At 51.1% G+C, this 16,367-nt stretch overlaps 8 protein-coding genes across 8 annotated transcripts; 5 read left to right on the plus strand and 3 right to left on the minus strand.

Moving 5' to 3' along the window:
• Positions 1-302: 302 nt before the first annotated feature.
• Positions 303-1,955, plus strand: GT037_000416 (uncharacterized protein; the record flags this gene model as incomplete). Its single annotated transcript, XM_038925463.1, has 3 exons — positions 303-857; positions 949-1,798; positions 1,849-1,955. 3 exons carry the CDS (start codon positions 303-305, stop codon positions 1,953-1,955), a joined length of 1,512 nt encoding a protein of 503 aa, XP_038791319.1.
• A 639-nt stretch (positions 1,956-2,594) lies between these two features.
• GT037_000417 (uncharacterized protein) lies at positions 2,595-3,142 on the minus strand (the record flags this gene model as incomplete). Its single annotated transcript, XM_038925464.1, has 2 exons — positions 2,595-2,777; positions 2,840-3,142. 2 exons carry the CDS (start codon positions 3,140-3,142, stop codon positions 2,595-2,597), a joined length of 486 nt encoding a protein of 161 aa, XP_038791320.1.
• Positions 3,143-3,935: 793 nt separating this feature from the next.
• Positions 3,936-4,998, minus strand: GT037_000418 (uncharacterized protein; the record flags this gene model as incomplete). Its single annotated transcript, XM_038925465.1, has 3 exons — positions 3,936-4,039; positions 4,091-4,913; positions 4,963-4,998. 3 exons carry the CDS (start codon positions 4,996-4,998, stop codon positions 3,936-3,938), a joined length of 963 nt encoding a protein of 320 aa, XP_038791321.1.
• Positions 4,999-5,311: 313 nt separating this feature from the next.
• GT037_000419 (uncharacterized protein) lies at positions 5,312-6,940 on the plus strand (the record flags this gene model as incomplete). Its single annotated transcript, XM_038925466.1, has 1 exon — positions 5,312-6,940. The coding sequence occupies one exon, from the start codon at positions 5,312-5,314 to the stop codon at positions 6,938-6,940; it is 1,629 nt and encodes a 542-aa protein (XP_038791322.1).
• Positions 6,941-8,437: 1,497 nt separating this feature from the next.
• GT037_000420 (uncharacterized protein) lies at positions 8,438-9,292 on the plus strand (the record flags this gene model as incomplete). Its single annotated transcript, XM_038925467.1, has 2 exons — positions 8,438-8,985; positions 9,049-9,292. The coding sequence occupies 2 exons, from the start codon at positions 8,438-8,440 to the stop codon at positions 9,290-9,292; spliced, it is 792 nt and encodes a 263-aa protein (XP_038791323.1).
• An 878-nt stretch (positions 9,293-10,170) lies between these two features.
• On the plus strand, positions 10,171-11,970 carry GT037_000421 (duf-domain-containing protein; the record flags this gene model as incomplete). The annotated part of the gene is made up of 5 exons (XM_038925468.1): positions 10,171-10,486; positions 10,548-11,103; positions 11,154-11,516; positions 11,569-11,771; positions 11,819-11,970. The coding sequence occupies 5 exons, from the start codon at positions 10,171-10,173 to the stop codon at positions 11,968-11,970; spliced, it is 1,590 nt and encodes a 529-aa protein (XP_038791324.1).
• Positions 11,971-12,898: 928 nt separating this feature from the next.
• Positions 12,899-14,071, plus strand: GT037_000422 (mannitol 1-phosphate dehydrogenase; the record flags this gene model as incomplete). The annotated part of the gene is made up of 1 exon (XM_038925469.1): positions 12,899-14,071. The coding sequence occupies one exon, from the start codon at positions 12,899-12,901 to the stop codon at positions 14,069-14,071; it is 1,173 nt and encodes a 390-aa protein (XP_038791325.1).
• A 499-nt stretch (positions 14,072-14,570) lies between these two features.
• On the minus strand, positions 14,571-16,028 carry GT037_000423 (glycoside hydrolase family 26 protein; the record flags this gene model as incomplete). Its single annotated transcript, XM_038925470.1, has 2 exons — positions 14,571-15,844; positions 15,902-16,028. 2 exons carry the CDS (start codon positions 16,026-16,028, stop codon positions 14,571-14,573), a joined length of 1,401 nt encoding a protein of 466 aa, XP_038791326.1.
• Positions 16,029-16,367: the final 339 nt, after the last annotated feature.

Here is a 16,367-nt window from a genome sequence, read left to right on the forward strand (position 1 = left end):
GCATCAACTGAGCTCGCCGCTCTGCCCAATAATAACCTCTTTGTCTGATTCCGGAGCCTAATTTCGCGTGAAGTGTTCGAACAGGACTCGAGACTGACAGAGAAAGCCAGCAGATAGTTCCACAAGCTCCAGCAACGAATCAGAAAAGCTCACGACGTGAGCGAGTGACGACAAGAGCAGAACGATCTGCACGAAGTTGTGGTTGCGGTGTTTGGTGAGTAGAGATTCTGGCAAGGTGTTGTTTCGGCTTCTTCCTGCTCTGCTAACCCGAAACGATAGACCCACGAACATTGGCATCAAACATGGCCGCCAACAACAACGCGGGCGCCCCGGCAAGGACCGATCATCTCTTGGACGGTCTGAACGCCGTAAGCACTCACCTTACTTCACCAAACTTCCTTCGACAACTGACTGCGTCCCGTCTGCCGTCGGCTGCGGTGAGCGATTCGTCGTCCTTGAGCCCCACCAAAGACGAAGCACGGTCGCGTGCACGCAAGCCGGACTTCAACATCGCCGTCGCGCTCGAAGATGAAATCGAGAACGCAGACCTGATCGCTCCCCTGATTCAAGAGCCTTGTGCCGACGGTAGCACAGGTAGCATTGAGCAGCGCGTCGTCGACCACCTAGAGGTGAACTTTGTGGACGCGCATCGCGTCTACGCCAAGATGGCTGCAGCGCAGAGCTTCCAGACCTTCTCGCATGGCCACCAGGACCTCGTACTCGCCGTCGACTTCAATTACTTCGGCACACGCATGGTCACGGCAAGTTCAGACCACCGTGCCAAGGTCTGGGACAAGAAGGACGATTCGTGGACCCTCGTCGAGAGCTGGAAGGCTCACAATGCTGAGATCATCGATGTAAGTTATCTAATCTTCAGCCGCAAATCTCCTTTCGGTTGCCTGCATGCCATTTCGCCACCTTTGTGAACCATCGCTAATTCGATGCTAGATCAAGTGGAACGGCCCGTTCATGGGCGAGGTCGTCGGCAGTATTGGTGAAGATGGCCACTGCAAGATCTGGCAAGAGGATGCTACTGAGGTAGCCATATCTGGCAATCGCTTCAAGCTGATCTACAACCTGCAGTCATTGACCAACGCTCCATTCATGTCTTTGGACTTTAAGAACATCATGCAGGAGACTTGGCTCGCGCTCATCACCCGCGACGGCTACCTCACTGTGTATGAGCCTCAAGACCAGAGTAACCTCCATGAGTGGACTATCCTGGCAGAGCGCTGGGTCTCCGAGAACAATCCCCCAGAGCGTCAAGATGAAGTGGGCTTCAAGGTCGTTTTTCACAAGGAAAAGCTGCCCTGCTGGACCGCCATCACCGCTGGCCTCGATCGCAAGTCGCTATCCCTCGCTGTTGCCGCTATGAAGGACGTCCTCGTCTTCCGCACTGACAAGGCCAAGCGCTTCTTCCAGGTTGCAAAGCTGGAGGGTGCACGCCAGATCATTCGAGACTTGGCTTGGGCTAACGGCTCTATGCGGGGCTACGACATCTTGGCCACAGCTAGCAAAGACGGAGCTATTCGCATCTATGAGCTTCGCACGCAGACCGATGATAAGAACGCTCCGCCTGGGACTGCATCGTCATCGGCTCCGCTGTCAGTATCTCCGCGAGGTCATCGACAGAACGCACCGTCTGGAATAGGAGCTGGACTGGCCGGAGCTTCGAAGGCTCCCGATGCGTCTCTCGAAAACGAGCAGTATCCTGGTCGCATCAAGCAGAAGTCAGAGATGACAGATGAGCTGACCAACCATCACGGAGCAGTTTGGCGTGTCACATTCTCACAGATGGGTAAGCCAGTCCAACGGAACGTGCATGGCCACAGCTAACAGTTAATACAGGTGATCTTCTCGTTACTACTGGAGACGATGCCAGCATTCGCACCTGGAAGAAGGCCGCTGACGGCCACTGGCAGGAATACGCCCAGATTGAGACCGTTGAAGACTAGCCGGCCAACCCAATTCTGGTATACCCAAGTTCCAGATGCGTTTCCGACACATTGTGGTTCAACATGAAAGCATGATTATGATATTTACGGCGTTGGTGGTAGATGAATTGGCAATGGTCTTTTGGCAAGCAGGTATCGCAAGCTAAGCGCACTGCACGACGAACGACTCTGGGATCATTTAGGGGGAGTTTTGTACGACTCATTTTCGGTGTTTAGGCATATGAAGAACATCACACGGCACACGACGCAGTGGTGCATTCTGGCTACCGCACTCCGTTAAGTCATCACACGTTTAGATACCCACGGCTATCCATCACGGAGCTTCAGCCATATCACGGTGGGAACTTTAACTCTCTGTATAGTACAAGTATCAATCGATCAAGTATAAAGTGGCATTCTGTGTTATATCGTTTTGTTCATTGCCAACCTTCGCTTTGTTCATATAGAAACAGCGCAGGGTAGAACATATAGCCCCAAAGCAAGCCGATGACGTATTCTATTACCAGGATTTGCGTATTCCTGGATGAGATAGGTTGTCGTGTTGCATCTAGGGGATGTATGTAGAGTGATAGGTGAACAGCCATGAGGCCAGGGAACTGAAAGCTGTCCAGATGAGAGGTACTATCGATAAGGCCGTGGTTACCTCCCAACGAGCGCATCCTTCATCTCTGGGTATTCTCTCCATAGGTTGACTAGCGGGAGAAACAGGTTTTTCTGCACCTCTTTTCCTTCTTGTTCAGCCTTTGCTTGCTCTCCAGCCCAAGCCCACATCTGTGTCCAGGGAATCCAACTCCACGCAGCACACTTGTGCGGTTCCATAGGCTACCAAGTTTATCAGCTCTTCATTCACAACTGCGGATACACCAGGACAAACGAGAACTTACCATCGGTGTCTTGTTATCGCCAGTGATGGTACAAGTGACGAAGATGGTCACGTAGTGCTTCCCCTCTCCGAAAACATCATTTGTAGCAGTAAGAAATTTGATGTTGCCCACCTCAAGCCCTGTCTCTTCCAACACCTCTCTTGCAGCCGTTTCAGCGAATGATTCGCCGTACTCGAGGTGGCCTCCGGGGCACTGGAGAGTACCTGCGCCATGGGAGCCTGCGCGCTCTCCCATGACAATGTTCCCTGCATTATCGTGGATGATGACACCTACACCAATCTTGGGTCGTTCTGCTTCTGTCATGCTGGGCGAATATGCTGAATACTTACTCGCTGACAGATTCTGATTACAAGGTCGAATCGCAGAAGTCGTGAACACCTCTACTGGCTGAGGCTGCATGTGTGAGTCTTCCTCGAGGTCGCTACGCGCTAACGCCCGATGCGTCCTAGCTGGGGGGCTAGAATAGAAGTTATACTCCCCCAAACTGCACCACCCTCAGCTCCTTACTGCAATATCTTTGTATTTCCACTGTATCAATCGTCTGATTCCCATGAGATGCTTATAACGGGCTTGAGATGTCAGAGCCTAGAATCTTTGAAGCTGCATGAGGACTAGAGACTGAGTGGGGTAGAAAAGCGTTGCATGATGCTAGGGACGTGGTAGGATTAGCGTGCGTAGATTAATCGAACTGAAGACGTGGCCATTCTGATAGTGGATCCGATGGCGGTTGTGTCTGAACAAGGACAAGATATCGTACTGAATCGTACTGAGCATATTGTCATTGAGTAATATAGCTGTCCTAATAACCACTTCCTTTCATCCAATCAGGCTTCGTGGCGCAATGGTAGCGCGTCAGATTCCAGTACCACCTGGAGCTTCCTGAAGGTTAGGCGTTCAAATCGCCTCGAGGTCACACCTGATTTAATTCTTTTTGCCCAAAGAGAGCAGCAATCTTTTTGCTGCTGTGTGGATCCGATGCGTTGATGCATCATTGTGCTTGGTCGATTGCGGTAAAGAGGGGTGGCTCCACCGAAAAGAACCGAGGATCTGGGCCGACGTTTTTGCTGAACCATGTTCATTTCTGAGATTGTGGGAACTATCCGAAAGATCCGAAGACGACTGCTTTGCCAGATGAATTGTCCTCCTGCAGCATAGACTTCTCGATCATCAAGAGGAGATGCGACGTTCTTATGAGCAGTTCTACCCCGTATTAGCAGTCGGCCCAACAGAAAGGACGGCGCGACAACTTACCGTCAAGCTCGATATCGTAAGTAACTGGCATATCCTCATCGGTGCTGATAAGGATCGGTGCGTTCCTTCGAAGTTTCCTCTCCCTCACATTGAAACGTATACCGCTGTCCTTCCTGGGACTAACCCACAGAATGCGCGGATCTTCCAAGTCCGCCTTCTCTTCTTCTACTTCTCTTACGACCTCTTTCCCCTTACCTACCTCCTCAACGATCTCAATTGGCACTTCTGTGTTAGTTGTCGATCCTTTCGACGCGATGTCGCGTAGCCACTCTCTCCACACTCGAAGTACGCCTTCCTCAATGTCAACGAAATTGGTAAAGAGATTATGAGATCCAATCTTCACAAGGTTGGTCTGCGCGACCAGCTGCGTGAACAATTCATGCGCCTCCAATCCCAGCGTCTGCTTGACCGTTTCACCTTGGTACTTCTCCTGCACTGCGCCTGGGAAGGTGCGACTGCCAGGTACGTCTCCAGGTCTTGGCTTCACTCTCCGCCCGCCCGCTTCAAGATCGCGCCTATGTGGACGGAAGCGAGAGTACATGTTATACATATCGCCTAGTCTACCAACCTCTTTCGTGCTCGAATTCGACTCATCGTATTGTGTCAAGCCATCGGTGCATCTGTATGTACAAAAATATGGCGGCTCGGTGAGTTTCGCGGAGGGGTGGAAACATTCGAGTAGCACAGAGTGCGAGTGCAATTCGGCAGCTGCAACAAGCCGGTTGTGCAGAATACGTAGGATAAGCGTGTATATACGGTGCGATATTGTGGTCAACTTTAATAGTTCAGGTGTCGGCATAGGAGTGAGGAGATGTAAGAGCAACTGCAATGGTTAGCATCTTGCTGTCAATACAGACCAACAGACAGCAAACCTCGTTGGGGAGTCTGTAAAGATAGCATTCTTCCATCTTGACAACTATGATCGTACTCGAATAGTTCTACGACGTGTAGTTACAGTATCCCGCGAGCGAAAGCCGTCCAGCATGGGCGAAGGGAGCAACACCAGGGACCGGAGATAAGATATCGTCATCGCGATGCTACGCTCATTTTGGAAGACCGAGGCTTATCTGCATTGGGCTAGCGCGTCAACAAGACGCGCTTTCCCGTTCACGTTTCACCACTCACTTTCTCTGTCCATAACGCGAAACACCTTTTCAACTAACGTTCGGCATACGAAGCAGTAAGTGCAGTACGCTTTTGTTGCTGCGGTCACTAGTCATCATGCAAGGCTTTGTCCGTGGGAGAACAGGCAGTCCTTCCAATGCCCAACCTCAAGGCAAGCCCGACCGACAAGCCAATGCTGCAAGCGCGAGGGTACCCGCAAAGAATGGACATCATCGTCTGCAATCTCAAGCTCCCTCTGAAACTATGGCGCGCGGATACACCAATGCTAAAAACAGCTCAGCTGTGTTGCAACAACCTCCCCGACATCGCCAGTCAGGTTTGGGTCCAGGTCAGAAGCGTGATCCCTACGACACTGACGCAGAGAGTATCGACACCACAGTAAACCAGTCTGTTGTACAGGTCGAAGATAGCCAGAAGAGAGAGCAACACCACCAACAGCAAGGTCAAGTTGAGGATTATGAGGAGAGCTCGGAAGTGGAAGATGAAGACGAAGCAGATGAATACGGAGACGGAGTAGATGAGCTGGAAGCCCAGTATTACTATCAAGGCTATGAATTGACAAAAGAAGATGAAGATTATCTTCACCAGGTCAATCTTGGCCACCTCTCCAACGCTGACAAGATTTCGTTTCTGCGAAACGCGGACAACGGAGGACTCCCAACCATTGAAGGCGACTCATATCCGAGCACCACTAATGGTGAGCTTTCAGAGTGGGGAGGTAGACAAGAAGCAGCTCCCAATTTCCATAACGGTGGTGGTCCTACGTCTCAACGCCAGAGCGTTAATAATCAAGCTGTACGCATGGCGGCCTCACAGCCTCCGCCGCAACAGCAAGGCCGAAATGTTCCAATTGTCAGCCAAGACATGCATACTTCGTCACAAATGTTCCAGCACGGTGCACACCTTCGCGAGCAGTCGCGCGCAACCGCACACGTTTCGCAACATAGAGCCCAAAGCATCCAGCAATCTATTCCGGCCCTGCCCGTCAATCAGCACCAAAATCATAGTCGAAAGGTACCCTATGTCACTGCTCAACCACCGACCTACTCAAATTCTTATCCTATTCCACATGCTCAGCCCGGTACCTCTCAGCAAAAACCCACCCGGCAGGCCCCGGATCCTCGAACGCAAATCCCGGTCAACCAGAACATCATGTCCACCAAACCACCTGCGCCAACTAGACCTCCGCCTTCATTACCTGCTATCCGAGAGCCTGTCGTGCAGGAGCAAATGACTGAGCAGGCTCCGGTTGAAGAGATTGAGGCTGCCCCACTTGAAGACTACGATTCGGAGACGCTACTAAAGAAGAAATACGAAGAGCTCAAGAACGAACCCTTTGATGTTAATCCTCGTGCGCCACCGCCGATGCTCGTTGAGGACGCACTCCAAAAACCGCTCGTTGAACGTCTGCCTCTTGTACAGAAGAACCTTGATGAAGGTCAGCAAACTCAATTCTTCCGCTCTCTACCTACTACCGAGTGGGAGGATGCTGGAGACTGGTTCCTCGATCAATTCCAGGATATTTTACAGCGCACAAAGCAGGCAAGGCAAAAGAAGCGTAAGCTAGCGCAAGAGTTTGAGGCAGAAGTTGAGAAGCGCTACGAGCATGTTTCAAAGAAGCAGCACCAAGTTCAAGAGGCTATGGACAAGATGAAGGAGCAGGGTGAAGGTCTGATGCCTAGGAGCCCGAGACCTTCCAAGAGCCCTAGGTCTAGGAGAGGTTGATAGCGAGAGCTTTCGAGCTCCCTATCCCTTCCAGGTGCTGCCTGGTGACTACAAGACGCAACGCATCGGTGAAAGGTATCCATGGTGACGGTGTACCACCAGGGATGGCGCATAGGCAGCGTATCAAGTGTTTTTCGCATACCATATACCCATATACCCATATCCGTTAGTCTAGATACTGTTCGAGCTCAAAAGTCATGTTCATTGCTTTTCTTTCCAATCACGTATTGTTTTCATCCCGCGTCTGTTTTGTACGAAGAGGCTGGGCTTTCCGATGCAACAGTCCTTAACACTTCATTCTTCTGTTGCTATTGCGTATGGCCGTCCAGTAAGTCGCCGACAGGTGACCTAATCTCTCACCCTCTGCGTTAGGCTCTCCACCTTTCGCGTGGGTAGCTTATGGCTGCCTCTAAACGATCGCATCTTGGACAAAATTGCAAGCATGATCGCATGTATGCCCAGCGATAGGCGTTCGATGTCACAGATGGAGAAAGGCACTACGAGATGGTGTTTTTCGGAATGCATTTTATGAGCAGAAAAGTTTGAGGGTACCAAGACGTAGTCCTGAAAGCTACATCGTTATATCTCAATTCTGGTTAGACCTTCGTAACTACAGCACGTCGTATCTCGAAATGACCCCTTTTTACTGCGATATATCTCCCCTTCGCACTCTTGCTAGTAACCTTAATTGAGGACTGGGGCCGAACAACTATGCGGAAGTTCCTTGACGATAGTTTGATGATTCACTTTCTCCCTCGGGAATGATGGGAAAAGACAGAATGGCATGACCAGGTCAACCCAACGAATCATGACGAGCTGCGGCAATGAACGAAGATCTACAATCTCAGCGCTACTGGCAACTGGGATGGGGTAATGTACGCTGGACCCTAAACGCGATAAAGTTTAGCGCATGGATGCCAACTACGCGGACTTGATGGCTTCGACAACTGCGCATAACATGGTCGGACGAAAAGCCGTTTCTCAGTCGGCCACTTACGATATCTAGTCCAGAACGACGCGCGGAGTTGACTGGAGACGCATACACTTGCGATCTCCATGAGCATACTTGGGTAAGACGAGCTACGAAACGAATCACGCGATGAGAGAGAGCATTGCGTAAGCAGGAGGCAGGATGTCGCGCATACGAATGAAACTCATGTGAACATCCTACGCGGCGGGGGCGGAGTCGGCATACGCGGAAGGAGCTGTTCAGGCCTCCGGATCCACCTTCTGAGAAGTTCGCCTTGCTCGGAACATGACGGAAGCTTGGCATGTCAGCGTTGACTACATCATTGGGATGTAGCTTTCGACCCAGTATTTTCCGGATTTAGTGGACAAGTAAATCCACGTCTTCGCACCCTGGCTGTTCCTTTCGTCTCTTCATAAACTTTTTGCTGGGTTATTGCCGTCGTTCTTTCTCGTCAACAACTACCCTGATCCCGAATATACCCAATTTTACGCTGATCAGCATAACCAGAACGCCAAATTCAACCCAACATGGCGTTCGAGATATCCCAAAAATGGTCATCCTACCACCTAATACCTCAATCCGTTGACGTTGCCCTGAACCCCCCAGAATCCTACTTCTTCATAACCGACTTCCTGATCATAGCTTGCGGTATCCTCTATACGCTGTGCTATATGTTTTACACCATCCGGACCTATTCAGACCGCTACCTAGCTGGAACTGTACAATTTCTTTCCGCGACTATGGCATATGAGATCTACTACGCATATGTGTGTACCACGACGAATTTCCAACGGGCCTGCTTCTTTGTGTGGTTCTTATTTGACATCACGTTCGTCACGGTGGCGCTTAAGCATGCGTATAAGCCTGAGGAAAGGAGAAAGACTGTGGTGAAGTTGCTGTGGCAGGTGCCAGCTTGGATGGCATTCTTGTGGTGGGTTGGCACAGTGTGGCCGGATGAGAGGGAACAGAAGACGGCGTTCTTTACTGGGTTGTATCTGGAGCTGCCGATCGGGTGGGGACAGATCTTGTATCTGGTTCAACGGCAGGATACTAAAGGGCAGAGCTTGGAGATTTGGTATGTCAACCTTTGTTCTGGCGGTTGGACGACATCTTCCCTGACTACTACTAACGGAATTAGGATCACACGATACCTCGGATGCATCACGGCGTTCTTGGTGTTCATCTGGAGATACGTCAATGTACCAGAAAATTGGTCCTACGTCGGAAACTGGTGGAGCATTGGCGGCATGATCGTTACGCTCTTGCCAGAGACGGTGTACCCCTTCTTTTACGTTTGGGCCCATAAGAAAGAGAGAGAAAACGCTGAGAGAAAAAAATTGGTTGACGATGAAAAGATGAAAGCTGGCGACAGCAGAGAGTAAACGAATGCGTGTCGCATTGAGTACCTACCCTAAGAGTAACTGCGGTGCTTCATGTCAACAGGCTAACGAGACACAAGATGATGGATACCCTACCTATGGTATCTAGCGAAAATTCTATCTGTATAAAAATCTGCACGTAAGCCATTGTCCGCACCCACCATGGTCGTTTCCTTGATCTCAATACCGGCCCAATAGCCAGAGTTTTTCTCTCGATATTATCAGCCGTGCTCGTGGTCCGAAGCCTTATTCTTGTACAGCCTGACAGTAGGTGCAAGGCGGTATCGGAAATTCGGCACCTTCGGTCAGGCCGTGGAATGATGTTGCGACAACTGTGCGAAACCCAAGACGGCCGATCGGCTTCCAAGAATTTCAGCCACGCAAACAGCTATCAACATCATATGCAAAGACAATCAAGATGGTTTGTCGGCATATTTGGAAGTAAAAGTGGGACGGCCGTTGGTTTGGTTCGTCTTGAGCGTACCAAAGGTTAGTAGCTGATGAACCAACGCGTAGAGCGATGCATAAGTTGTTGCGCTGAAATCAGGATCGTCGACAAGCATCCCGGTAGCATCAAACAAGCTTCCCAGCCGCGCGATCTAGGCCGCACATGGCGTTTTTCAATGGATCGCAGCCACGACACAGAGCGTTCACATGCTCGTGCATTGGACATGACGCTCACCATTTGGAACGCACTAGCCGCATTGCCGATCTTCAGCCACACCAATGGTACCACCGCGTCGCGAAAGCGATTTCGCTAGCACCAGCCGCCATACATCATCGGCCCTAGTCTGCCAAACTTCTGTTTACTTTCCTGACTTTCCCCTTCCCCTCATCGTCGCATTCTTCGTCTATCAAAGAAGCTGTCAATTATCTTCACAATGGCGCAACGAGGTGAAGCCGCCGACTATTACACTGGTGGTGCGCCACCCCAGCAACCCCAAGACGCATACAAGGGTCAGCCGTATGGGCAACAACCACCCCAGTACGGCCAGAACTATGCGCCGCCTCAAGGCCCACCGCCAATGCAGCAGCCGAATGGCTACGAACAGAATGGCTATGGCGACAACAAGCAAACCTTTGAACAAACGTTCAAGCTGGACAAGCCCAAGTACAACGACTGGTGGGCGGGATTGCTCTTCATTGCAGTGTTTCTCGGCTACGTCGCGGTCAGCGCAATCTCGATTCGGGGATATTGTAAGTACCCAATCCCGTCACAACGCAATGTCCATTGAATAAAGACTGATACATCTTGCAGCGCGAACCAACAGCGGTGGCATCTACGGCGGCGACACGAATAATTTCGCGCTCAATTCAAACACCATCATCCTCTTCGCGTTCGTCCTTGGCTTAGCCATCGTCTTCAGCTATGCATACATGTGGGCTGCGCGCAAGTTCACCAAGCAGTTCATCTGGATCACCGGCATACTCAACATCATCTTCGGTTTTGTCACCGCTATCTACATGCTGTCCAGGAGATATTGGTCGGGAGGCATAGTCTTCCTGCTCTTCAGCGTGTTCTATGTCTTCTGCTTCATCAGCTGGATTCCTAGAATTCCGTTCAGTGTCCTTATGTTGCAGACCGCCATCGACGTGTCGAAGAAGTACGGGCACACTTACATCGTATCGTTGGTAGGAGGATTGCTTGCCGCCGCATTGGGCGCATGGTACTCGGTCACTCTGGTGTCGATCTATGTCCAGTATACCCCGAATGGCGCCAATTCGAATTGCAGGAACGGTGTCGGTGATTGTGGAAATGGCAAAGTTATTGGCTTGCTCGTCTTCGTTACTTTTGCCATGTACTGGATCTCAGAGTAAGTGCTGATAGCTACAGTTGGACACATTCAATTACTGACGGCAACAGATGGCTCAAGAACACAATCCACACTACCATCTCCGGCGTATACGGATCATGGTACTTCAACCCGAACTCTATGCCCAAGGGCGCAACCCGTGGAGCCTTCAAGCGCTCAGTCACCTACAGCTTTGGCAGCATCAGTCTCGGAAGTTTGCTTGTGGCCATCATCCAGTTCCTGCGCCAAATCTGCTCAGCTGCTCAGCGCAACGCGGCCAGCGACGGCAACCTTGTTGGCGCAATCCTATTCTGCGTCTTGGGCTGCTTGATTAGCATCTTGAACTGGGCTGTCGAGTTCTTGAACAGATACGCGTTCAGCTATATTGCGCTTTACGGAAAGAGTTACGTCGCCGCTGCGAAGGATACATGGAAGTAAGTGCAGCATGTGCTCGAGATCCGGAGACACCAAAGCTAACTAGAGTAGGATGATCAAGGACCGCGGTATCGATGCGCTGGTGAATGAATGCTTGATTGGACCAGTGCTTTCCATGGGAGCCACTTTCATCGCCTATGCCTGCGCGCTTCTGGCTTACCTCTACCTTATCTTCACATCGCCTGCCTACAATTCAGATGGAGGTTACACTCCAGTTGTAGTAGCATTCTCCTTTTTGATTGGCCTCCAAATTTGTAAGTCGCTCGAGACCATCTGCAAAATTCGCACTAAATCGTTCTAGGCAACATTTTCACCACGCCCTTGAGCAGCGGTATCGACACCATTTTCGTTGCGATGGCGTGGGATCCCGAGGTACTTATGCGTGAGCACCCAGACCTCTACCACCGCATGATAGCTGTGTACCCGCACGTGCAACAGGCTATCCACGCATAAACTGGGTCTGCGGAAACTATACCCTTCGTCGAAGCATCGGAACTTTATAAAATCTTTATAATCACGAGATACCCACTTTCACTCGATCGCGATCATTTGCGGCACAGTTTTTCACGATTCTCGTTGCAATGGCGGGGCTGCCCTGATGGACAACGCAGGATGTCGGGCTTGGCGCAACTAAAGGCGGGAGAACGTACCGATGTCTCCACAAGGCCACCGTCCACGCTATTGCAATGACGTATGACGTTTACAGCCCCATCCACACCATGGAAAGCGTGATTGAGGCGGAGCATAATGTTGGGAGTTGCACGATCTGGAGCGGCCTCCACGGCCGAGAAGACTCCGCATCGCGAGCCTCTGTCAGGTAGAAGGTTGGGCACCACCACCATTGAGGTATTAATATATTGTGTTCAACTTCATGTTGCTAGGTTGCTATCAGCCTACTGTACGTCAATCACCCACGCCTTTGGGATTGCTTTTGCACGGTGTCTCGGTTCGTGCCTGCCCCCATTTGATCCTAGCAGCCAATCGGATCCACATGTCGTCACTGTCGTTGCGGGGACTCTTCTAGCCATTTCACCCAACGCGCTGGGCGCCCCCAACATAAACACCACTTGTTTCCCCTCTCTCTCACCCACGGCCTACTGCACCTCCAGGCTCACCTGCACACCGCCCACTGAGAGAATCTTCTGGCCAAGTAAGTTGTGTCCAATTGCAATACGTAACCCATAAATCCCTCCTGCTCCTGCTACATATACCCCGCCAACGCGCCTTCCTGTCCCACCATCAACACAACAACAAAAGCCCCTCTTCCTCACCTACCCCTCCAAGTTCCTCTCCCTTACCTCAACCCCAGACTACCCGAGTAACACTCAACCTCTAGTTAAACATACCCGAACCTTCCACATACCCCCACCAACCACACATCATGTCCTACGAGAAGAAGGCAGTACACTTTGGCGGTGGTAACATCGGCCGTGGCTTCGTCGCCGAGTTCCTTCACAACTCTGGCTACGAGGTCGTCTTCGTCGACGTCATGGACAGCATCATCGAGTCCCTCCAGAAGACCAAAACATACACCGTCACCGAGATTGGTGACGACGGCGAGCGCAAGTTCACCATCGACCACTACCGTGCTATCAACTCCAAGCACGAGATGGACAAGGTCGTTGAGGAGATTGCTAGCGCTGACGTCGTCACCTGCGCTGTCGGCCCCAACATCCTCAAGTTCGTCGCTGAGCCCGTCGCCAAGGCAATCGAGGCCCGTACGCTCGACTACCCCATCGCCGTCATCGCCTGCGAGAACGCCATCAATGCCACAACCACATGGAGAGGGTTCATTGAGAGCAAGCTGAGCGAAAAGACCAAGGAGAACATCGACAGCAAGGCTCGCTTTGCCAACTCTGCTATCGACCGCATTGTCCCACAGCAGCCCCCCAACGGCGGTCTAGATGTTGTCATCGAGAAGTTCCACGAGTGGTGTGTCGAGCAGAAGCCTTTCGAGAACGGCGGCAAGAAGCCAGATGTTAAGGGCATCCACTACGTCGACGACCTCGAGCCCTACATCGAGCGCAAGCTCTTCACTGTCAACACCTCTCACGCTACTGCCGCCTACTACGGACACCAGAACAAGGTCCAATACATCCATGAGGTTCTTCACGACAAGAAGCTCCACGACACCGTCCGTGACGCTGTCAAGGAGACTGCCCATCTGATCGTCACCAAGCACGGCGTTGAGACAGCTGAGCAAGATGCATACGTTGAGGAAATCATCAAGCGTATTTCCAACCCTGTCCTCAAGGACAATGTCGAGCGTGTCGGCCGCGCTCCCCTCCGGAAACTCTCTCGCAAGGAGCGCTTCATTGGTCCCGCCGCTCAGCTGGCTGAGAGGGGTGAGAAGGTTGATGCCCTCCTCGGCGCCGTCGAGCAGGCCTACCGCTTCCAGAACGTTGAGGGCGATGAGGAATCTGTCGAACTTGCCAAGATCCTTAAGGAGAACTCCGCTGAGGACGTTGTCACTAAGGTCAACGGCATTGAGAAAGGACAGCCCCTCTTCGACCGTCTTGTCGCCATCGTCAAGAAGGTCCAGGGAGGTAGCTGAATATCCGCCGGTAAACTCTAAGTAGTAGTCGGTGCGGCCTGATGAAGGCTAAGTGGTCAGGCATATTGAACTTAGCATGGTAATTTTCAGCGAGGAAGATCAAAAGCGCCCTGGGCGATGGCTCAATGTGGCGAACCTTTTACGGCATTGACTGGGATCAATGTCCTGTATAATGACAACGAGACATGATAATGAATATACCCTCTCAGTAACTTCATTTCTCTATCCATCTTCTCACTGTTCTCTCTTCATATGCTTGTGTGACAGGCCATGAAATTTAACTTACCACAATCTTGCCCTTCTGCACATAAGTCGCTTTCCTACTGCTAAGTCGCCCAGAAAGTCATTAAGCGATCATTGGCTAGGAATTTATCCATATTTATATAGTATTGTTATCTACGATTGTTCAACTGGAGGATATCTTATTGCGCTCAAAGGTCTTCTTTCTGAATATTCACATGGAAGATAAACTACACCACCTCATCGAATGTTAGCCATTTCAAGCTGTTGTATTCCCATTCTTCCAGCCTTGAATCTCATCCAGCGTTAAGACGTACTCGTCGCCGTAAATTCTCTTCATCATATCCAAGCTGTTCCATTCGCCGCCAGTAACATACTCGCCACTCCATACGGCAAAGAAGACCCAGTCAGCCTGATAGGCCTTCAACTGTTCCGGCTCCATTAAACTGCCAATTTCCGCCGCAGCAATCATCTTGGTATCGTCCGTAAGCTTAATAAGATCGTTGTATGTGGCAGAAATCGGACCATGGTCACCCTTGGCGTATGTATCCGCAGAGACGATATCCACAACATCGGATCCGGGGTACCATGCCGGATCCACCGAGTTCCACACCCAGACCAAGTTGTTGAGAGAGTGGTGAACAGTGAGACGCTCGTAGAGGATGTGGTAGAGTTTCTTGCATGCTTCGGGACCTTGGGCACCCCACCAGAACCACTTGCCTTCAGCCTCATGCAGCGGGCGCCAGAGGACGGGTACGCCGGCATCCTGGAGCTTCTTCAGTTGAACTGCGATGGTATCAATGTCCTTGATAAGCGCAGTGTAGTTTGCGTTGGTAGTGTCGACGAGTGCGTCCGCAATGTTGAAGTCGGTAGCTTCGGTGTAGAAGCCACGGTACCAGGGTTGAGCCTCAGTATCGTAGAGGCCAGCTGGAGCGTTCCAGTGCCAGACAACGGTTACCATGCCACCTTTCTCTGCGAATGCAAGAGCATTAGTGGTATCGTTGGAGGAAGCACCCTTGGCGATGCGACCTTCGGTGTAGTCCATCATATCTACGCCGAGGATGGCGGGAGTCTTGCCGACGTTGGCTGTCACCCATTCTAGAGAGGCTTGGTCGTACTGGCCCGAGAGGATGTTCTTGCCATAGATACCACCTAGGTAGCTCATCAGGGCTTTTGCGTCGGCGTTTGCATTTGCGTTGACTGGAACAGCTGTTATGTTGTGTGGGCCTCGCTCTGCAGATGGAGAGAGCGTGATGGCATCAATCAGATAGTAACCCCAGTTACTCTGAATCTCGATCGTATTGTTGGCATTCTCTTCAAATAAAACTTGTCCCGCTGATACGGTCGTCCATTTTGTGGTAGCTGGTAGACTGACTTGCGATCCGGAACCGCCGTTGAGTACAATGTAAGTTTGCTTGTCGCCGTTGGGACCGTTGTAGATGAGACTGAGATCATACAGGCCAGTAGTATTGGAGGGGATTTGAAACGTGACCTTGTCGGTCGCGTCAGAGAAACCGTCTACATATCCGGAGCCTACACAGTGTTAGAAGTCTACAATGGGATATAAGAGAGTACTCGAGGAATGTTTACCTGTGTAGCCTGCTACTGAGGTAGCTACGGTTGTTCCAGAAAGTACTGCGTCCTCAGCCTGGTAGGTCACTGATTGAGCTGCAGTGAAAGTAAAGAGTGCCGCCAGGGCATATGTTGAAGTGAACATGATATCGCCGGTTTGAAGAGCTTGCCCGTGTATGCCCAGATTACACGATGAAGAAGAGATGTTATATATCGAAACACTTGACCCTTTCTACAACAATCCTCAATCTCAATTTCCAACCATATCCACGCTAACCCGGAAAGTTCGGAGCCGCGTCTCCATGCGCGAAATGTCAGTTCATTTGTTTCGAAACATTAGCGTGTCTTGAGGCCTTGAACGCATGACTTGGAACGTCGCTCCACAGAGGTCTTCTAGAAAAAAAGCTGTCAATTCAGCTTGCTGGGCTTGGCTTTGATCTTCTGACTAGCTATCTGTAGATTAAAGGGATCGTGTTTGCCCGTA

The sequence above is a fragment of the Alternaria burnsii genome, assembly GCF_013036055.1.
Source record: "Alternaria burnsii strain CBS107.38 chromosome Unknown 705, whole genome shotgun sequence".
Lineage (NCBI taxonomy): Eukaryota > Fungi > Ascomycota > Dothideomycetes > Pleosporales > Pleosporaceae > Alternaria > Alternaria burnsii.